The sequence below is a fragment of the Mustelus asterias genome, chromosome 18, assembly GCF_964213995.1.
Source record: "Mustelus asterias chromosome 18, sMusAst1.hap1.1, whole genome shotgun sequence".
Lineage (NCBI taxonomy): Eukaryota > Metazoa > Chordata > Chondrichthyes > Carcharhiniformes > Triakidae > Mustelus > Mustelus asterias.
The window spans coordinates 19,837,053-19,850,820 of NC_135818.1; the positions used below are offsets into that span (position 1 = coordinate 19,837,053).

The 13,768-nt window shown below is 47.8% G+C and overlaps 1 protein-coding gene across 1 annotated transcript in view; it reads left to right on the forward strand.

Moving 5' to 3' along the window:
- Nucleotides 1-13,768, forward strand: part of LOC144506983 (mitogen-activated protein kinase-binding protein 1-like) — a 287,588-nt gene that overhangs the window by 144,363 nt on the left and 129,457 nt on the right. Inside the window, exon 7 of the mRNA XM_078233486.1 lies at nt 6,397-6,579. Coding sequence (XP_078089612.1) covers nt 6,397-6,579 — 183 coding nt within the window. The remainder of the gene's footprint in view (nt 1-6,396; nt 6,580-13,768) is intronic.

The following is a 13,768-nucleotide window of genomic DNA, read 5'->3' on the forward strand; positions in this document are numbered from 1 at the left end:
TACAGTAAACCATCTACATTCAGGTGGTATATTTGTCATCAAGGTATAAGGGTTTGGAACCTCTGCTGGCATATCTTCCACTACCTCATTAATTGCCCTTAGGTCATGCACCAATCTCCATTTTTCTCCGTCCGCCTTTTTCACTGGTAGTAGCGGTGTATTACACCTGCTCCGGGTTTCTTTTAATACCCCTGCTTCTATCAATCCCTTAATTGTCCCTCTAATTCCTTCAATTGCTTCTGTCTTGATTGGGTATTGCGGCCTATACGGCCCCTGGCATCCTGTCTTTAATCTGACTTCAACTGGATTAGCGTTTTTGACCCTCCCTACATCCGTGTCCTGTCTGGACCACAACTCCTGCGGGAGGGAGTTCAAATCCTGCTCTAACCTCTCTCTCCACTCCAGTTCCTGTTTCTCGATTTGCACTCCTATTGTTATCTGCTTCGGTTTCCCAAGCATTTTAACATCCAAAATTATTTTCGTCATTTGTCCATTGCTGGACGTCCAAGTATCTACATTGTCTGTCTGGACAAATTCTAAATCTTGTGCTCTCAACACCATTGGTCCTAGGTCTTTTGATCTGTATCCCGGATTCACTTTCAATGTGACATGTGGCTCCGCCCCAGATACAGAGAACCATTTGTTAACCCATTCATTCCTAACAATGGTGAGGGCTACTCCCTCTAGTCCGATTAAAATACTTCCTGACTTTATTTCCTGTTCTCGTCCTGCCTCCCTTTCCCATTTCTCCTGTATCTCAGGTTCCTGCCCTTCATCAAATATCATTGTACTGTGTAATTCTGTTCTTGGCCATTTGGCTTGTGGAACCCAAGTGTTTATAAGCTTTCCCCAAACTTCCCATATCTGTTTTTTAACTTGTTCCTCTATATCTCCCAACCAATATACATTAACCCCTTCCTTTCCTGGTATTTCAAGTGGATACATTCCCATCAAATCAATTCCTTGTTCGGTGCATTCTAATTTCAGTCCTAAACCTAGGATTGCATCCCTTCCCAATAGATTTAAAGGAGTTTTATCACATACTAAAATAGGTACATGGGTTGTCTTATTTCCAATGGTAACAGGCACCGGCGTCGTCATTCGAGCTAATGTTACTTTCCCCGAGAACCCCACAGTTTTTACAAACTGGTTTGACAATGGTAAGTGATCCGCATATTTCGTTTGCATGCACGTACATGTGGCGCCGGTGTCTATCATCATGGGGACCTCGATCCCTCCTACTCTAACGTTAACTATAGGTTCCTGCTCTGCAGTTTCTGTTATCTGTACGTACTGTCCTACCATTTCGGGGTTCTCTGGGCCTCCCTATGGGGAATTCTGATGGTTTACCGGCCCTTGAAACATCGGGATGCTGTTTGGCGATCCTTGGATCAGTTGTTGGCCTGTCTGCTGCTGGTTTTCTCCCTGTCTGGGGAAATTCCGCGGGCAATTCCTTTTTATGTGCCCTGCCTCCCCGCACCCCCAACACACACCTGAAGGGCCAGGCAGTGGTCCCTGTCTCGGAGTCTGATGATTAACCTGTCCCTGTCCTCTCTGATTCTGATAGGGTGGCCTACCACCTCCCTGTCCTTTCCCATTTCTATTCCAGTCAGTCTGACTTTGCAGGGCGTATGGGTTTTGATAATTTAGGCCATAGGCTCCTGGGTTCATGGACAGTGGGAAGGCAGAAATGTTATAGGTTACGACGGGCTGGCCTCCATCTCCGCTCCCCCCTTTGATTAGTGCAGGTATTTCCTCTGGCTTTTGCTCCACCATCATTGGTGCTATTTTTCTGGGTGCGAGATCCTCTTTTGCCTTCAGTTTATCCTTGCTTTTGATCTCCTCCAACTGTGCCTGAAGGAGTTTACGTTGTACCTCCTTCAGCTGTTTGTCTGCATTCTTTTCATCTTTGCGATGTCTCTCTACTGCATGGGCAACATAATCCACAAACTCTCGGTAATTTTTTGAGTCCAAGCCCACCACTTCCTCCAGCCTTGTCTTAGCTGGGGCTGGCAAGCCCTCTAGGATTGCAGCCCGGAACATGGAGTTGGTCAGTGGGTCTATTAGAATGTCCCTCTCTGTGTCCCTTCTCCACCTTTTTAATTGATTCTCCACATACACCGCTGCATTCTCCTCCTCACCCAGTGGCTCTCCCTTTAGGGTTTTTACATCCATTCGATTGGGGTACATGTCCCGCAGTGCCTGCCAGATGTCTTGGCGGTACTGGTCCATTAGTGTCCCATCCACCGCTGGGTCATAAGCTGCGGTCGGGATGCCAGCACGTCTCATTACTTCCGCCATTTGGTCCATTCCTAGCACCTGTGTCAGGAGAGCTTTGACGTCGCCCAGTGCCATCCTTTTTCCCACCATTCCTGCCTCCAACTGTCCAATCCACCTTCCAGCTCCATCCAAAATATTGGGTAATTCATTAATTAAATTGGGCAAATCCTGACCTGACCAAGGGATATACTGCGGTCTGCCACCCTTCAGAATCACCGGGAATACCCTTTTCCCTTTCCTATTCATAGCTGGAAATTTTACGGGTGGGTGCCTTTCCCGCATTGATTTTCTATGCGCCCCTAACATTGATTGGCTCTCTTCGTCTTCACTACTTTCTTCTGTTTCTCCTTCCATTCTATCTTTCTCTGGGTGTGTCCACTTCCACCCTTCGTCATCTGTTCTATGTCATACTCTCCCTCAAAATTCATTGTGCCTGATATAACGGGGTACAGTCCCGTGGAGCTCTGTTTCTCTAAGTAGGGGGGTGGGGCTACGTTTGGATCTTCCAATTTTGCTTTTTCCTCAAGCTGCACTGGCATCTGCATCCTACCTCCCCTCCACACCCCTCTTCTCTCTTTCCCTTCTTGTTGGAATAGGGCTAATATCTCTAACTCCTTTTCTCGCTTTTCCCTTCTTTTGCTCGATTTATCCTTAATCTTATAGTTCTTTATCATTCCCTTCTGGTCCTCACACCTCTCTATGGACCATGTGCCTTCCTCCGGCCACTGTGTATTGGTCTTATTTGTTCTTTTGGCCCATTTTTTAGAGACGTGTTCTATATCTCCCCTAAGGGCTGGGAACTTATCCCCTAATATCTCCACTGGTGTCTTAACTTGGTGCGCCATTACTCGTCTTTTTGGATCACTGTCGCAATTTTTGTCACTTAGTCCGTCAGAGTTAGGTATTACAGTGATTATTACTTGCTGTATTGTTTTTCCGTGCTCAGTCCCCTGTTTACCTTTCCTTTGGATTTCTTTTGCCACTATTTGTAATTCTAACCGGGGTCCTGATATCCACTTCCCCGTAGTCCCCTGTCCCGGCACTATCTTCCTCTCCCGGGCCAGAGGGTAGTAGGTTTTCACTTGCTCGTCTATGTGTATAAGAATCCTGTATCGGTCAGATCCCTTTATTAATTTCTCTAGGGTTTCCAATTTTATTTAGTCTATCCAATTCCTATCGACTACTCTTTCCCATTTTACATACGGCCACTCATTCTTTATCTCCTCTAAGTTAATTATGTGTGTAATCTTTTTCCAATCCAGTGTTGCTTCCGTTTTTGTTATTATTCAAAGATTAGTTATTCCCAATCTTGCCACCAGGCAATTTTGTCAGGGTAATCTTTCCAAGTTGTTAGTTATTACCCTACCTATGTTCCGACTCTCTCTCTTATTTCTGTCCTTCACGCTGTTTTCTCAGACCAGTTTGTTCAAATTGGTCTTTTACTTCCTCTATTCTAGCTGCTACTCCCCTTTCCTGTGGTTAAAATCCACTCCTGTGCTTTTGACTACTGTATTAGGTCAGAGAGCGATCTCTCACTGATCTCTCTCCCTCTCGGTTGACGTCCCTTACCCGAGGTCCTGGGTAGGTTTGGACTGGCAGATTTTCCCACACTTACTCTCTTCTGGGCAAGTCGTGACCTGAAAAACCCGCTCCAAACCGCTTGACTTAACCTAATTGCATTACTTTAGCTTTCGGCCTTTTTCCCGTCTCACTTTTTACCCATTCACAGACAATACAGTATTCGCAGCGCGCTTTTGCATGCAAAAATTCTGCTCTTCGGATCAGACTCAGTCTCTCAAAATTTTTACACAATTTGGTTTTACCTGTGCAGGATATCTTTTTGGGTTGGGGAGATCCAGGACCAGCAGAGAGCCGGGCGCACCGGGCCTCGAGAAAACCCCTTTCTGACAACAAGGATTTACATGCATGCAAGTCTGCTTACCTTGTTGACAGAAGGCCGGCTGGGGACTTCTCGGTTCCGGTTGGACCACCGTCTCCGCTACTCCTTCCAGATGCTTTTCTGGGCGATCTCTCACCAACCCTGCTAAGCAGCGCCAATTTTGTCGTGGTTCCCCAGGACGACAATTTATTCACATCAATTAAAACAGAGAGTCTGAGCAGCGATCTTCCAAGCAATAGACTTTATTTCTCAGCACAAGAGATAAAGTCGGGAACGTCCGGAACACTCCAAAGAGCCCTTGGGCTTACACTCTTTTATGTACATTTCAGCCTCATATCTCAAGATCCTCCTCTCCCTTTTACAGCCTGTCCTTGGTTGTTATCTTACCCTACAGCCCTATCTTTCTTTGGCCACCATTAATTTTAGTTGACCCTTTATCTGTTTTCTTTGCATTTGGTCGTTCCCTGTTATATCTCTTCGTTTCTTAAACCATGGTGGTTATAACTCTTGCTCTTATCTGAACTTTTCTGTTTGTACAATAATCGTGGTTTTGTAAGCTAAGGCGAATGTGTTTAGAAGAAAAGACATCCCCCTGCTGATTTATGGTCCACTAATGTGTTTAGCAGAAAAGACATTCTCTCTGCTGGTTTATAGTCCACTATTAAGTTGAACCACCGAGCAGTCTTCCTTGTTTTCTTAAGTGACTATTGTCTGCTTTCCTTAATTAGTGATTGCTATATTACTTCTTTAGTTCCTCTAGTTCCTCCGCTTTAATCATATCGACTACACTTGATTATATTAGGTCACACGAAGTTACTTTAGGTTACATATCCATTTTCACTACTTATCTAAATCTGCTTTATTATTTCACTAAAACCTGTGAATCTGAATTCCATACTAAACTCATACAATATCCAGTACAATTTCCCTTACAAAGGCTCTGGTCAGACCCCATTTGGAATATTGTGAGCAGTTTTGGGCCCCACACCTAAGGAAGGATGTGCTGGTCTTGGAGGGGGTCCAGAGAAGGTTCACAAGAATGATCCCAGGAATGAAGGGTTTGTTATATGAGGAGCGGTTGAGGAGTCTGGATCTATACTCGATGGAGTTTAGAAGGATGAGGGGGCATCTAATTGAAACTTACAGAATACCGAGAGGCCGAGATAGAGTGGATGTGGAGAGGATGTTTCCACTAATGGGAGAGACTAGAACTCGCGGGCACAACCTCAGAGTGAAGGGACGCTCCTTTAAAACTGAGTTGAGGAGGAATTTCTCCAGCCAGAGGGTGGTGAATCTGTGGAACTCATTGCCACAGAAGGCTGTGGAGGCCGGGTCATTGAGTGTCTTTAAGACAGAGATAGATAGTTTCTTGATCAATAAGGGGATCAAGGGTTATGGGGAGAAGGCAGGAGAATGGGGATGAGAATCATTTCATCCATGATTGAATGGTGGAGCAGACTGGATGGGCCAAATGGCCTAATTCTGTTCCTATATCTTATGGTCTTATGGGAGTTTAGAAGGGTGAGAGGAGATCTCACTGAAACTTATAAAATTCCAACAGGATTAGACAAGGTAAATTCGAAAAGAATGTTCCCAATGCTGAGGGAGTCCAGAACTAGGGTCATAGCGTGAAGATGAGGGGTAAACCTTTTAGGACTGAGGTGAGGGGAAATTTCTTCACCCAGAGAGTAGTGAATGTGTGGAATTCACTACCACAGGAAGTAGTTGAGGCCAAAATGTTGTGTGATTTCAAGAAAGAAATTAGATATAGCTCTTAGGGAAAAAGGGATCAAGGGATATGGGGGGGGGGTGGGGAAGGGGGGATCAAGGTATTGAATTTGATGATCAGCCGTGATCAAAATGAATGGCGGAGCAGGCTCGAAGGGCCGAATGGTCTACCCTTGCTTCTATTTTCTATGTTTCTAACAGTCTCTCATGTAGAACTTTATCAATGCCTCCTGGCAGTCCATATAGACAACATCATTGTTCTCTCTTTCTCCTCTGGCGTTGTGTATCTCTCTCTCTCGCTCTGTGTTTATTATCTCGTTCCGTGGGCCTGCTTTTCACTGTGTACAAGTGGATTGGTTTTGATTGTGTTCAAACCGGGGCCCCAGATTTTCTCTCACCTCCCACTGTTCCTCCCTGTCTTGACCTGTTCCTGCCACTGTGGCCTGCCCTTCCCCGTTGACAGCTCTTCCTCATTGCCTCCATTTCAGATCAATGCCACGGTCCCTCTGCTGGGCCGCTCGGGACTTCTGGGCGAGCTGCGTAACAACTTCTTCAGCGACGTGGCGTGCGGGCGCAGCAAGAAGGCGGACAGCACGTTCTGCATCACCACCTCCGGCCTCCTGTGCGAGTTCAGTGAGAAGAGGCTTCTGGATAAGTGGGTGGAGTTGAGGGTAAGTGCCCATGGGAACTGCGAAGGGCCCAGCAGCGAGAGCCAGCAGAGTGTGCTGTCCGTCGCTCCGAGCGCTCTCCAATTTTGGCATTGTGATCCCATCGCGCTTGACTAAGCTGCTCTTCTCCCTCTGCTTGAGCACTTAAGCTGCTGATTTCTGTAAACATCCCATTTAGCAAGAAACTCTCAGCCTCGACCGTGACTGATTGGGTATTCACCTCAGAGTCTCAAAACTGGCATATGTTGTAATTGACACTTTCACCCTGGGAAAAAGCCTCTGACCTATCACCCTGTCTATGCCTCTCATAATTTTGTAGACCTCTATCAGGTTTCCCCTCAGCCTCTGTGCTGGGGTAAAATCCCACACCCTATAGACCTCTCTTCATTGCGCACAGAGTGACATTCCAGTGCGGTATTGAGGGAGTGTTGTACTGTTCATGGGCTGTCTTTTCACTGCAATGTTAAATGAGGCTCTGCCTGCACTCAGGGGGATAGAATAGAGCTGCAGTGCTCATTTGAAGAAAGGGGCAGGGTGGTTTCTGCCGGTGTCCATTGCCCATTATTTAACCCAAGATCACTAAAATCCACCCTGATTATCTGGACACGATGTGGAGATGCCGGTGTTGGACTGGGGTGGGGCACAGTAAGAAGTCTCACAACATCAGGTTAAAGTCCAACAGGTTTATTTGACTGTGAGCCACCTGATGAAGGAGCAGTGCTCTGAAAGCTCGTGATTCCACATACACCTGTTGGACTTTAACCTGGTGTTGTGAGACTTCTTACCATATCTGGACATGATCTCAGTACTGTTTTTGGGATCTTGCTGTGCACCCAAGGCTGCTGCCTTTCCTACATTACAACAATGACTGCATCTCAGTGGCACTTTTTTCATTCATTGGCCATGGCATTGCTGGCTGGGCCAGCATTTATTGCCCATCCCTAGTTGCCCTTGGAGAGCAGTTGAGAGTCAACCACATTGCTGTGGTTCTGGAGTCACATGTAGGCCAAACCAGGTAAGGATGGCAGATTTCCTTCCCTAAAGGACATTAGTGAACCAGATGGGTTTTTCCTGACAATCAACAATGGTTTCATTAATTCCAGATATTTTTTATTGAATTTAAATTCCACCACCTGCTGTGGCGGGATTCGAACAGGTCCCCAGAACATTAGCTGAGCCTCTGGATTAATAGTCTAGCGATAATACCACTAGGCCATCGCCTGCCCCTAACTTTAACAGTTGCAAAACGCTTTAGGACATTGTGAAAGACACGATCGAAATACAAGTTGGTTCTTCCTTGCACCTTTTCTTTGTTTTGATTTGATTTGATTTATTATTGTCACATGTATTAACATACAGTGAAAAGTATTGTTCTTGTGCACTATACAGACAAAACATACCGTTCATAGAGAAGGAAAGGAGAGAGTGCAGAATGTAGTGTTACAGCCATAGCTAGGGTGCAGAGAAAAATCAATTTAATGCAAGGTAAGTCCATTCAAAAGTCTGACAGCAGCAGGGAAGAAGCTGTTCTTGAGTCAGTTGGTACGTGACCTCAGACTTATGCATCTTTTTCCCGAAGGAAGAAGGTGGAAGAGAGAATGTCCGGGGTGTGTGGGGTCCTTAATTTATGCTGGCTGCTTTGCCGAGGCAGCAGGAAGTGTAGACAGAGTCAATGGATGGGAGGCTGGTTTGCGTGATGGATTGGGCTACATTCACGACCTTTTGTAGTTTCTTGTGGTCTTGGGCAGTGCAGGAGCCATACCAAGCTGTGATACAACCAGAAAGAATGCTTTCTATGGTGCATCTGTAAAAGTTGGTGAGAGTCGTAGCTAACATGCCAAATTTCCTTAGTCTTCTGAGAAAGTAGAGGCGTTGGTGGGTTTTAGGAGTTAATGTTAAATATGTAAATACAAACTACACTCATCAGTGATGTATTGATGTAACATCAAATGCAACAGAGTATGCGGAGAGATAGTTCTATGCAGAGTCTCGTACTAAGACTTTACTGTAAATAGTAGAATGTTCAATAAAAGGTAACATTTGCCAACAGCCGGGAATATCTGTAATTCCCAAACCTCACCTAAGCCTCGAAGCAATGATAACAGAAACTGCTGGTGTCACCCCGACACCCCACTTCAGTGCATCACCCTGTCAATCGTGGGTAGACATGATGTGGAGATGCCGGCGTTGGACTGGGGTAAATACAGTAAGAAGTCTCACAACACCAGGTAAGAACTTTAACCTGGTGTTGTGAGACTTCTTATCGTGGGTAGAGCCAGATGTTGGGAAATGTTGTGGAGGTTCTCGCGATTTATTGTTGTCCTGCAGGTGTGGGGGGATCCCTCCATTTTTTTTTTAACCCGTCTGAATGAGATTTCTACTGAAATCATGGAAGGCAGTTAGAGGAACATCGCGGGCAATTCTCGGCGAGACAGCGCTGTTACCTCTGTGCCTGCAACTGTTCACCAACCTTGAACGGATCCAGATGCCCTACCCAGCAGCTTTAGTGAGCGTTGGCACTGCCCGGGGTAAGCAGGAGTCTGCGGGTTTAACTTCCGGTTACTGGAAGGACTGGGCAATAGGGAGTAAACTCACTGGTCCAGCATTGCTCCGAAAGAGATCAACCGAGGATTCATCCTCCTGATCAGCAGCTGGTTGGTCAGGCAGGTGTGGATGTCGGACCATCAGGAGATGCCTCCTGCGGTCAAATAGCCAACTGGCGTTCTGTGTCCAGGGTTAAAGACACAGAGACGGGTGAGGTACGGAGGGCGGTCAGTGCCTGTCACACCTTAACCCAGCAAGCTAGGGTGAGAAGCTGAGAAAGGGGCCTGACCTGGCGATGATAATCTATGTGATAGAGTCCGTGACAGTGGGTGGATGGCCTGAGCAGCTCCTTACAACCAAAGCGCTGGACGTCCTCTCACCAAAAGCTCGCCATAAAAGAACAAAGAAAAGTACAGCACAGGGACAGGCCCTTCGGCCCTCCTCAGACAGCGTATTCCAGGCAGCCACCACTCTCTGCATGAAAAACTTCCCCCTGAACATCTTCCTTAAACTTTTCCCCTCGCACCTTGAACCTGTGCCCCCTTGTAATTGACACTTCCACCCTGGGAAAAAGCCTCTGACTATCCACTCTGTCTATGTCTCTCATAATGTTGTCGGCCTCTATCAGGTCTCCCCTCAGCCTCCGTGCTGGGGTACAGTCCCGCACCCAATAGACCTCTCTTCATTATGGGCAGAGTTTTACATTGTGCTGGGGTTCCTGTGCCCCCCCCACCACTGTGTAAATTCTTTGCCCCTGCTCTACGTGGTTGCCTAGCAACCATTCCGCGCATGGCAGGTTATTAATTAGCTCGGTGTTAGGGGGAGAAGGCGGGGTGGGGGGGGGGGGGGGGGGGGGTGGAGACTTCTGCCTCCCTCTGGGGTTGAAGTCTCATTTCTGGGAATGGCTGGTCAATGAAATGACCGGCAGCTCTCTGGGCCCCAGCAGCGCCACTGGGAGCCATGGTCTCTGCTGGTACTGCAGCCAGTTCCTTATGAAGACCGTGACTGGGCTGGTCCAGTGGAGGAAGGGTTTTCGGTGGGACAGGCTAGCAGGTCCTGGCGAGGGGGTTGTGCAGTGGGGTGCTGGAGTGGACAGGGAGGATGGGAAGGGAATCGTGAGGGTGCGAAAGGGTTTCAGTGAGAAGGGAAAAGACTGTCAGGAATTGAGGGAGGGGGGTGGGGCGGGCAGCGGGAGTTGTTACCAAATGAGCCCAGGGGGCCTGCAAAGGAAGTACCTGTCACACTAACCTGGCAGCCCAAGCAGCGAAAGCTGCTAGATTTCCCAATGATCCCCGGGCTGGTCATCCAATGCCCCCATCTCTGCCGGTAACACCATGGTGGGGGCATGGTGGGGGTGTTGGTGCTAGGAATGGCATTAGGCCTAATCTTAGCCCCACCCGCCTTCTAACCTGCCCCCCCCCCCCTCCCCCCGGCAGGGGAGAATAACATTCTGCCCCGGGTAAGGTTCTGCCACCCTGGCATCACCTGATCTCCACCTTATCAGGGGGTAGGGATCCAGACTGGGGGTTATTTGCCCACCCAACTCTGGTGGAGGGGGAGCGGTGTCTGCAGCCCCACTGAGGGAGGCTCCCCGACTCCTTACAGTGTGTCCTTTTGCACGCGGTTCTCCCGGAGAGCGATGTTTAGGATCTTGCAGACTGATTAACAGGCTAGCAGGCTGAATGGCCTTCATAAGCTCTGGCCGGCTGGCCTCTTGTTATAGTGTCGGAAACGCCAACTTACGCACAGCAAGATCTCACCAACAGCAGTGAAATGAATGACCAGGCGATGCTGCTTCAACGATGCCAGGCAAGCGATACCCACCGAGCGGGACAGTGCGCAGGATATGTCAAAGAAACATGTGTTCCTAGAGAGAAAATGCTGGAAAATCTCAGCAGGTCTGGCAGCATCTGTAAGGAGAGAAAACAGCTGACGTTTCGAGTCCAGATGTACTTTGACAAAGGGTCATCTGGACTCGAAACATCATCTCTTTTCTCTCCTCACAGATGCTGCCAGACCTGCTGAGATTTTCCAGCATTTTCTCTATTGGTTTCAGATTCCAGCATCCACAGTAATTTGCTTTTATTTAGACCTTTGTTCCTGTCAGTTTGTGTGTGGGTTATATGCTGTGTGTACTTCACTGGGGCATGCACGAACAGAGGAGCTGGCAGTGAACAGTGGCAAGTGCTACGTTGGTGAAGTTGCCATCCATGGTTCTGCCCGCAAGATTGTGTGTATGACAATGTGTAGCCCCCGTGCCCAGCGTCTGCCAGTGTCTGCCCTCCTGTCGATCTGCACTGGAAACGTAGCCAGGCAGGATAGCGATGTGGCCTGTGTGTGAGGTGTTCTGCTCGCTCGATGTGCTGCTTTTTACTGTATCTCTAACACTTGGTTCCCTCTCCTCTCCTGGCTGCTCTTCTCCCCCTGTTGACTTTGAAAAGAACTCAGACAGTACGACAGTAAGTGTACACGTCAGTGCCCGCATCCTCCATAACCCATTCACCTTGGACATCCTCCATCGCCTGCATCCCTGTCACTAACCATCGTGCCTGTTTCACACGCACGAGGATTCAAGGAGTCCCACAGCCTGTTGCTCTTTGAATTTGCTTTCTTGGTGTTTTGTGTGCGTGTTGCTACCCTGGGGGTGAGGAATCTTCCTGCACCTTCTCCATGCACCCCTGACCCCTCCATTGGCTGACCTACATTACCTCATGATTCGACCGCTCGTCAATTCTTTGTTTGCCTCCCATGCCCCCCCTCCCCCCTCCCCTCTTTACCCGATCTCTGTAATCTGCACCCGATCACTGGAATCTGCTCCCGATCACTGGAATCTGCTCCCGATCACTGGAATCTGCTCCCGATCACTGGAATCTGCTCCCAATCTACAACCCTCGCATTTCTTCAACTCTGACCTCCTGACCTCTCCCCTCTTCCATCGCTCCACCATTCAGCTGCATGCGCCCGAAGCTCTGTAATTCTCTTCCCAAATCCTCTCCACTGTGGTGGTCGCCAATCCCGCAAGCGTGTGTTCATCCTCCGCCTACTTCCCGTAGGCATTGACCAAGACAGGCACCCAGGTTCGATTTCCGGCCTCGGGTCACAGACCGTGTGGAGTTTGCACATTCTCCTCGTGTCTGCGTGGGTTTCCTCCGGGTGGTCCGGTTTCCTCCACACTCCAAAGATGTGTAGGTTGGGTGGATTGGTCATGGGAAACATTTGGGGATAGGGCCTGGGTACAATGCTCTGTTTCAGAGTCAGTGCAGACTCGATGGGCCAAATGGCCTCCTTCTGCAGTGTAGGGATTCTATGAGACAGGTGCCTGGTTCCATTGCCACGGCCACCCTTCCCCATCTGACCACGCCTCACGGGTGAGTTCCACGTGGATGGCCAGTGGAGATTTGACCTCAGGAGGGGGCAGACAGAGTTACAATGGTGAGGTTTATTTGGACAAACAAGATACTCATTCGGTTTGTGACACACCTGCGTACTGACCAAATCCTCACTCCCTTCTTTCTACCTGGCCAAAGATCATTTCTTCTTAAACCATTGATGCGGCCGTCATTTAGTAACACATTTGTTAATTCTATCGCCCTCTCCTCCCCTCCTAATTTCCTTATTTTTATTTGTGTCTCTCCCCTCTGTAACCAAACTCTTTCCTCAAATCACTGGTTAATTGTGATTCCATTCATTTGAATCACCGCAGTCACCTTTTCCCAAGAAAACAAACCCTTTGTCTATCCTGAATCCTAAATTCCTGATATCCACAATTGCTTTGACCCTCTGTACAGCCCCTCAAGGCCTCTAATATCCCTGCAACATCAGATTCTCACTGACCCCATCCCCATAAAAACAAATCGCCAACACAAATATTTTAAGTTCTCGCAATTCTAATCAAAATGGTGTTTAAATTTTTAATACAGTGATCCCAATATCTGTGTACTTGTTTTTGTTTGTTTGCATGTGTTTGTCTGTGTACACGTGTGTGTGTGTTTGCGTGCGTGAATGTTTGTGTGTATGTGCATGCATGTGCTTGTGTGTGCATGTGCTTCTGTGTTTGTGTGTGCTTGTGACCGTGTGTGTGCCTGTGTGTTTATATGTGTGTACACACGTGTGCTTGTGTGTGTACATGTATGTGCACATGCGAACGTGTGTTCTGTGTATGTTTGTTGAGTGCGTGTTTGTGTTGTGTGTGTGTGTTGTATGAGTGTGAGTTTATGTGTGTGCATTGTTTGTGTTGTGTGTGAGTTGAGTGTGTGTGATGTGTTGTGTGTGAGTGTGTGTGTTTTGAGTGTGTGTGCGTGCGTGTGTTGTGTAAGTGTGAGTTTGTGTGCGTATGTGAATTGAGTGTGTGCAATGTGTTGTGTGAGTGTGTGTGTGTGTGCAATGTGTTGTGTGTGTGTGCGTGCGTGTGTGAGTTGAGTGTGTGCATGTGTGCGATGTGTTGTGAGTGTGTATGTGTTTTGAGAGTATCTTGTATGTGTGTGTATGCGAGTTAGCGTGTGTGAGTGTTCGTGTGTGTGTGTTGTGTGTGTGCATGTGTTGAGTGTGTGGTGTGTGTTAATGTGTTTGTGAGTTAGTGTATGTGAGTGTCTGTGTGTGTGTTAATGTGTGTGTGCATGTGTGTTGAATGTGTGGTGTGTGTTAGTGT